At 37.1% G+C, this 8,977-nt stretch overlaps 1 protein-coding gene across 1 annotated transcript; it reads right to left on the bottom strand.

Moving 5' to 3' along the window:
* Positions 1-1,155: 1,155 nt before the first annotated feature.
* Positions 1,156-8,621, bottom strand: LOC134535659 (toxin Tbo-IT2-like). The gene is made up of 3 exons (XM_063374851.1): positions 8,488-8,621; positions 3,289-3,367; positions 1,156-1,627 (listed from the first exon to the last, which is right to left on the bottom strand). The coding sequence occupies exons 1-3, from the start codon at positions 8,552-8,554 to the stop codon at positions 1,489-1,491; spliced, it is 285 nt and encodes a 94-aa protein (XP_063230921.1). The 5' UTR covers positions 8,555-8,621; the 3' UTR covers positions 1,156-1,488.
* Positions 8,622-8,977: the final 356 nt, after the last annotated feature.

The following is an 8,977-nucleotide window of genomic DNA, read 5'->3' as shown; positions in this document are numbered from 1 at the left end:
TGATAACTATGCTATATACATTTTTATGTATTGTGTATTGCGTTTAAGCTTGAGTTTTACTGATAATTTATGTATCTGTAGAAATAAACTTTACTATAAAAAAATGCGATTATTTACACTTAGCAGTTCTTAAATACAAAACCGCAGTTGTTATTACTTAAATTAAATACGTACTAGTCTACTAGTAAAGCTAACCTAAATAAATCCGAATAAAACGAAACACATCTAAATCCATTACAATTTCATGTGAAATGAAAAAAGTAATTATTAGCAACCTTCTTCGAGTAATAACTCAGGCATAGATTTCCTAGTTACACGCTGCAAAAAAAAACTGCAAACTTTTGTGTCAGATTATTAAAACAGAAATACTAGTCGTGTTTTAAAAATGTCTAAATTCGAAGTACCAAAAATATTTAACAACTAATTTTAACACAAGTACTTCAGCAAACTAAAAAGCAAAGGATGATACAAAACATTTAAAGTCGCTAGGGTTATGGTACGTCTGGAATTAATTTGATATACGTTATGAGTGGTGCCGAACCAAGCAAATTTATATGCCCGTTAAGAACTGCATCTTAATGCACACTAATAAGTTTGTTTCATACTTTAAAGTGATTAAGCAATAAGACTCTCTGGGCGGGTTCTCGAGCAACTCGGCTAGTCACAAAGGCCAACTGTACCACAACGACCAGCTGTCGCACAGACGGTCTCTCAAAGAGAGGAAAAGGAAAATTCAGGGGAATACAATCCCGCTAAATATTTTTAAGTACATGGAAAAATTCTTAAATTCAACGAAAGGGAAATTTTGGGGGGGCCCTTATATTTAATTTGTACCAAGGTTAAAATAATTGTATTATAATGTTAAATTATTAATTTATTACACAGTAAAATTGGCCATTTTACATTGGTCATTTAGTTTATTATATTTAGTGTTAAAATCGGTGTATCTGACAATTAAATAATCCGGGTTGTATTTTTAAACACCTGTAGCTCTTTAAAAACATTTGTACTGGGCCAAACTTCACTGAGGGTGGAGTTTATAAAAAAAATGAAAATTGTGATTGTATGCTTCGAGCGGAGAAAGAATTATGACGCCCGGATACTTAGCTGGGATTGTGAGGGTGTACACCAAGGGAGAAAAAAAAACAAATGAGGTTTCAAAATTATATGTCCCATTTAATGTCTCATTCTTAAGTCAAAACAACGTAACATAACAGTACTCTGGACCAAGCGATGATAACTTACATATTATTCACCATTCTGCCCTACCTCTCCCAACACACATTAGTACACATTTAAAAACTGTGTACAAGTGTTTTTAATTTGTAATGCACAAGGTATGAAAAAAAAACAAGTTGAGAATCTGCCTTAAATTTTTATGCGATACCAAATTGTGTACATAACAGATAATGGATGCGTTGTAAAACAAGATCAACTAAGTCTGGTATAAAAGGTAACGGTGGGGTGTAGGCCGGAACGACGGACGCCTCACTTGCCCCACTGCTGGAACAGGCCGGCGCGCTGGCAGCGGCAGTTGCTGCCCCACAGGTTGCAGCGGCACGCGCTGTTGTAGCAGCAGTCCTTGGGCCGGTGGTCGCAGTTGCCGCCGCGGCGCACGCAACCCCGTCTGCAACACCCGCCAGTACCCTCAAGTCCGCGCTAGGTTGCAAGCTGCAGGCATCGAGTCGGTGGTCGCCTGCTGGCAACAACGTGGAATACCATTGTTGAATTGTAAACATGTGCCAAGTCATATTTTTAATTAATTTTTTGACGTGACAACGTCTAATAAATCGATGAACGCCGGCTGCACGCACAAAAAAGTGTCCCGTTACGCTCATTGTACGCTTGCGCCGCATCTATCTCTCTTCCACTCGATTGGAACAACCATCGATTTGATTTTTTCGAGGCACATTAAAACTTGAAACACTCCCATTCGTTTCGTACTTTTCCTATCATCGTTCTATCCTTAACAGAATAACACAGATTGGAAGAAGTTAAATAGCTAACATGTATAAAAGTTATAGTTAAAATAATCTCTTCGTTAAAGTAATAAACATATTTGAATTAATGAGTGCAAGTAAAAGTAAATTTATCAATTATTTTTCATTTCACTCCTTCTTTGTATCCATACAAAATAGCGATAATTCAATAAAGATTATTCAATTTTATTCATAAAAGTATGCGATCATTTCATCAATGTTTTGTTATGACGTTGTCACGTTAAACTATCGTCCGTAAACCGACTTTACAGACAACCACTTTTTTTTTCAAACGTAGTTTGTGAATCAATATTCTTATAAATACCTATTGTTAAATAACCTTATTTTACATAATTACGTATTAATTAAATTTTTCCAGCCTCCATTAGTAAATTTATTCTTGTTTCAATAAGCAACTAACGGGTCGTCTACAAACAAATGAAAACGAGCTAAAAATAAGAGTTAAAAAAAGAGAGGTTATGTTCCGTTTATCAACTAAATTACATGTCTTTGCACTGCATGCTTTTCTGAGAATGAGATATTTTGGGTAAATTTATAAAATTTTAACTAAGATTTGTTTTCTTCTGTATTGATTCGGAATTGTTGAATCGGCAACAGTTCTATCAGCATATCGGAAAAATTCTGTCAATCGGTACAGCTCTATTTGTAACTCTTATTTTGCGGAAATATCTATGGCGCCGAGCGAAAGAAATATTTTTCAAGTTATGCTTCTTTAGGCGTGTTATGAAATTAATAACGAGAGTGAATTTTTACGATGCGCGCGCGCAACTTGCAACAAAAATTGACGGGGTGAAAAGGTCTACATACAAATGTAAATTATATATGTGCTTTTAAATCATATACTTTAGTTGTTGAAATCGAATACCGATCCATATAATTTGAAACACTTTCTGAACTGTATTTATATGAGTGAGGTTATGTTTCCGTATGTATAATTTATTTGCATTATTAATTATTTACTAAATAATTATAATTATTAAATTAAAATAAACATCCAGCATATTTATTGATTTTCATTATTAATTGAGATTTATCTCTTATTATTTTGTTTGGTTAAATATTTCATTTTATACACATATTTATATTTATATTGAATACTAAGTACTTATTTAAATTTTTTGTTAAATTGATTGGATTTATACTTTACCTACCGTAATTATAAACATCGCTCCAGTCCTTATTATTTTATTCCCGTGAAAAATTAAAGCCAGTTTTTACCACGCCAAGTAAGTAAGTGAAACTTGTAACGCGCGCACATGATAGACCGACTGAAGGAACAGCTACTCACTTGCTGTAGGGCAGCCACGCCTGGTCCGCCAGCCCAGCCTCCTTCTCCCACGAGTCGTCCGTGTAGTCTCCCGGCACGCCTGCAGCAGCACAGCATTAGAGTTCACAGTGTTCCGCTACACACCGGAGGTATGGGACCTTATAGCCTATCATATATGAGTGTGTGTGTACATCCACATATACATACATATATACATACACAGGGGCGCAACAACATGGGGGGGGGGCAAGGGTATTTTGCCCCCCCCCCCCCTTCTGAAACCTTGAAGTGGGGGCAAACGGGGGCAAAGAAAATTCTGTGTAATCAATTTTTAGATAGTAAAACTGCTTAAATAGCACCATTTTCCACCTTGAAATACAAATTTTCCCGGGGGAGGACCCCCGGACCCCTCGCTTCAATAGGGGGGATCGATGATTCTTTATAGAAAGGTATATTGCCCCCCCCCCCCCTTTTGGAAATTTAGTGTTGCGCCCCTGTACATACATAATTTCTAAATATAAACTGCAGCCTCTAAAATTGCTCAACAAATTAACATGAAATAAATTAGCAGTATTTAGTTCTGAATGTGTGTGTTGCACTGCGCATTTTCTTGTGTACCTACTTCCTATTTCTGTTGGCTCAAACAGAAAGCCCAGAAAATAAATCATATTTAACACTTTCTTAAATAAAAACCCTTTGAAAACAAGTATCATTAAAAAGATTTAAAAAAATTGTAGTTACGAAGAATAAGCACTCGTGTGCTCTTTTTAATGAAACAGCGCGTATCATAGTTGATGAAGTAGTTATTAAGCATGTAGCACGACAGTGTTATCTCTAGAAAATAATAAAGGAAGTTATTGTTTGGCAAGTCTGAATTGAATATTTAGTAATGAGAAGGATACTATGTATGATACTCAGTTTCAGTCAGACGTAGTAATGTTATCTTGTTAGACGTAGTAATGTTATCTTGTTAAGCTTTATAACTTTATTATTTGGGAATAATTTCCGTTTGATATGTTTCATAATTTTTTTTTATAGATTTTTCATGAAAGAAGTTTCTCTTTTTTTTCCTTCGCACGGTTGTATTAATTGGGTGGGGGGGGGGGGGGAAATAAAATTAAAATTAATTTTGACAAAAACTTAATACAATACACGCAACGTTGTCATGGCGACGAAGTAGGCCTACCCACTGTTTCCCGGACTTAAACACCAATCAACATTGATAATCAGTTTATTATTAATTATAAATTATTAAGACCATTAATCGAAATAAAAACTATCCTATCTCTCAAGTTGGAAAAAATTACACATAAATGCCAATTTTCATCGAAATCGGTTGACTTGGTGAAGAGTTCACTGGAAACAAACATCAGGACACTGGATTTATATATATTAAGATGGGGAGTATTTGGACTCTAGAGATAGCACATTTGTCACTTCCTGTTTTTAAGAATAAAATAAGAACATAGTTATCACTCGAAGTTTGCAAACGTGGCGGAAGTTGCGGTGGGCCAGTGTGTGTTCTCAGGGAGTTCCTCTCCAATGATTCCGTCACTGCTTCATCCACGTCACTTTCCCCAGTGATCTCTACGCATGCCAGACGTTTACCCGCGAGTAATTCAAGGGCCCGGGGACAATAATGTTTTCGGACCCCTCCCCATTCAAACCACTCACTTATTAAAAAAAATCAAAAGACTGCAAAACTTTATGATGTCATAATTATGTAGGTATAAATAAGACAACACTATATGAATATTGACAGCATTTTAAGAAAAAAATTTATATGTTTCTCTCATGAAAACATAATTTTATTCCATTTAGACCATTTCAAAAATTATGACAATTTTTTTTAAAAACTAAACAATTTACTTAATTCACTGTAAATAGGGACATGTCTTCTACTTCCCTCCTGCCTGAAAACCGAACGAAAATCTGAACTACACATTTGTAAATCAGGAATCACGTGCAAAAAATTATAACTTCTTTTTTTTTATGCAGTGCTTTCTAGAAATATAAGGTGACTGAACTACACTCAACTGTACTAACAAATTAACTAAAAAAAATTAAGACTTCCACTATAAAAATTATCAGAGGAGATTGTTTTTTCTTGTTAGATAAGATCTTTAAATAAATATAAATAGAATAAATGTATTTTATTTGGATAAATTTTACATTATTTCCACGAATAATATTGTGAAACAATTGTAAAAAAATAACATTTTTTGGCGTCACAAAATAATTTCATACATGTGTAGCACAAGTACCAAGCAGATGGTTTTTAATAATACAACATGCGAGACACATTAATATATAATTGCGCTTTTATCATGCGTTGCTGTATATGCCCTTCCTCTTAGTATTAGTATTTGTTATAATTTATGGTGTAAAAAATATCTAAATAATTTATGGCTTTATTTCCCTTGCTAATAAAATATTTTAACTCAATGTTCAAAGGGTATAATCTGAAAGTTACTGACTCATACTATCACTTTCGTAACATAGGAAAGTCATTTGTATTTTAGCCAGGCCACTTGGTCAACTAGAAAATAAAACACAAATTGTTATCATGAATGTATGTTATTTATAAACATAAGGAAATAGTTTTATTCTGGTGTAATGTGATAAAAATCAAACACGCTTTTCCATTTACTTAGAATACTTAAATCAATTTACTAGTAATTTTTGACCTATTTCCTCGATCTGAACGCTCCCACCAACACGACTGTATCACGGCCCAGAGCGCAGTACACACTGCGACACCCCGACCGCTGAAGTCATGTATCTATTATTGTACACTTATCAAGCATAGCATTTTAAAGCTTAAGAAATATGCAACAACATTTTTTTCAAGTGATTTTCACGTCGGGCCATTCATGTTTATGTAACTTGTATTTTAATATCCGTAAATTTTAAAAATATCTCGTTTTATAAGTTAATTGATTTGCATTGCCCATAAATTAAATGATGTTGAAACTTTAATCCTTTTTTCACTATTACCTTAAATAATAATGTTTCAATATTATTTTTGTGTCCATGCTGAGAGACTACTAACGAAATTGCATTTACGGAATCCTTTTTTCGGTATCGTTGCAAGAAATGATCATTTAGGACTTACTGCATGTTTTCGGGGTGCAACGCACAAGGTTTGCGGAGGTAAATTCTTTAAATGTTATTTAAAAAGGTTAATATTACCGCTGTACTAAATTTCATTTTGGGTCAAGTTTTTCAGAGATTAAAAATATATCTTGATTTCGTGGGGGGCGAACGTTGCTCCATCAATTGCGGAACGTTCTAGCGATGCGATCAATTACGCTAGCCTCTTGAAAATAATTTCACTTTAAAGCTTAAGATATTTGGAACAACTTTTGTTAAAGTGATTATTACGTCGGACCCTTTATGTTTATGTGTATCGGGTTTTTATGTCCTTAGTGAGATAAAAGAAAAAATTATTTCTCGTTACTTAATAAATTTATGTCTTACCTTCAATATTAAATTTCGGACATTTTTTCAACGTGAATGTGTACAATTGCGTTTCTAGACCATTTTGGTAAGATTATAGAGAGAGACTACGTTAAAAACTACGTAAATTGAAAGCATTTTAATGGACTGCTGTATGTCGCTGTCATCTAGGAATTGACTGCTCGTTTTCGGTGATACGCATCAAGGTCTACAGCGGTAAACTTTCGGTATGTTATCAAGCATAGTAGATTCTATCACTGTGCGAAAATTCAGCCTATGTTGGTTGAAACCTTTTGTTTCGTGGGCTGTGAGGCCAGTTTCTCTCGCGGATGTTCCAAGACAGTCGCTCGGGGCGACAATACTCGACCGTCCTGTCCTCTTTAACGCCTGTGTCAACACGCCTCACGCCACTGCCGCTCAATGCCGCGCCGTTCCCCGGGCAAGAGAGGGCTGGGTGAGACTGGCGCGCTGTCTGCGGGGCGAGAATACGCTCGCTCCAGGGCCCGTGTCGCAAGGCATTGTTGTGCGGCTGTGTGACGCTCGCTCCACCAGGTCAGGCGTGGTTAGTTATTTTCCTCGCCGTCACAGCGACGACGCGTCTGCGTTGGGGACGCACCACAATGCCGAAATACCACAACGCCGAAATACATTAACGCCGAAAAATGTCATTGCAGGACTGCCACAAAGGTTAGGTTAGGTTAGGTAAGGTTAGGTTACGTTAGGTTAGGCTAGCCTAGGTTAGGTTAGGTTAGGTTAGGTACACAAATTCATTCATTGTTTTTCATTTTGCTCCTGTGGTCCCCCTCCCCGCAGCAACATTTTTCGGCGTTACTGTATTTCGGCGTTGTGGTACACAGCAGTTTTCTAGCCGTCGGCGTTATGGTATTCGGCGTTATTGTATTCGGCGTTGTGGTAACGACCCGTCTGCGTTACGACGGCCACGTGAAAATGCGAACACGTATCACAACGTCATCGCTACGGCGTCGTACCTATATGCGACGGCTCGACATTCTTTCATATGCAGAGGTTGGCAGAGAATTTGCAAGGAAGAGTTTTTATTTTTTCGATACTTGGTTTAACTGTTAGGAATTAATGCCAATAAAAATCCACCGAAACAAAAACCAGACTGTGGACATTCATAGGAAAAAAAACCATGCAAATAACTGCTTTGATCCAAAAGTACATATTAAACTCTTATTTAAACTTTTAAAAAAAAGTATCGAAATTACATTAATATTAGTATTTACATTATTTTTATTTGTATAAAGCTCTCGAGTGAAGTCAATATAAATATCTATGGCAATCTACCGTTCTGCCCTCTATGGATGATCACGTGACCCAGATGAATCAGATAAGTGTGTGTGTGTGTGTGTGTGTGTGTGAAGCTGCTACAGAAGATCCATCAGACAGTATGGGCGGACAACACGGCCTGACATCAGACAGACACGACTGCGCGAGTGTGGCAGGGCCTTAAGCGGGAGACGAGTAATTTCGAAGTTTGTTCTATATTATTGATGAGTGTATATGATTGAGGCGGAAAAAAAAAATTTTACGAGGCTATATTACTGGACACGTTTGAAAGACTTATTGTTCAGTATCAAATGAGAGGACACGTGTTAGGCTGTATGAAGGTATCGACGGGAGCCTCATGAAAGAACTTCCAAACCCACGCTCGCTTCAGTGGCGAAGAGTCACACAGGCGATAATCCCTGCAGGACCTCGGCGGGTACGCACTGTTTGTTCTGTTGGTGTGCTACTCACTGGGGTGGCAGGCGGTTTGGCACAGCAGCAGTGCTGCCAACAGCACGACGAACGCTTCAGGACCCATGGCGTTGCTGGACGACTTCTATCACTATACGCGGCACTCGCTCCTATATAGCGTCGCGTCGCTGTTTGAGGCTGCGCACTGCAACATACCTCCCCCCCCCCTTATCGCTGTCTCTCCCTCCCACCCTATCACCTTTCCTCCCTTCCTCCCTTCATCCCTTCCTCCCCCTGAACCACGGCCCGTTGGTGGGTAGCTCGTAGGGACTGCCTGAAAATTGTACATCTCAACTCTCCCAGACCGATTTTCAACAACAAAATATTTCTGATATCGGCGTGGGCTAACTCACTTTGCAGTACGCCTCTAAAAAATTAAAAAAAAAAGAGTAATTTATATAAGTACAGTTTATTTTTATTACTAAATTTGTGTACATGAATTGTGTAGTTAGCAAGAAAGTGAATATTTAATATTTTATTTTACCCTGGC

The sequence above is a fragment of the Bacillus rossius genome, chromosome 10 (genome assembly GCF_032445375.1).
Source record: "Bacillus rossius redtenbacheri isolate Brsri chromosome 10, Brsri_v3, whole genome shotgun sequence".
NCBI lineage: Eukaryota > Metazoa > Arthropoda > Insecta > Phasmatodea > Bacillidae > Bacillus > Bacillus rossius.
Note: the sequence above shows the minus strand (reverse complement) of the source record. Positions and strands in the feature narration are given on the sequence as shown.

Bases quoted from the DNA above. Each gene is read 5' to 3' on its own strand.
- LOC134535659 (XM_063374851.1), bottom strand. From the start codon at position 8,554: ATGGGTCCTGAAGCGTTCGTCGTGCTGTTGGCAGCACTGCTGCTGTGC. The intron at 3,368-8,487 runs GTGAGTAGCACA...GTGCTGCTGCAG, and splicing joins CCAAACCGCCTGCCACCCCA to GCGTGCCGGGAGACTACACG. The intron at 1,628-3,288 runs GTGAGTAGCTGT...CGGGTGTTGCAG, and splicing joins GCGTGGCTGCCCTACAGCAA to ACGGGGTTGCGTGCGCCGCG.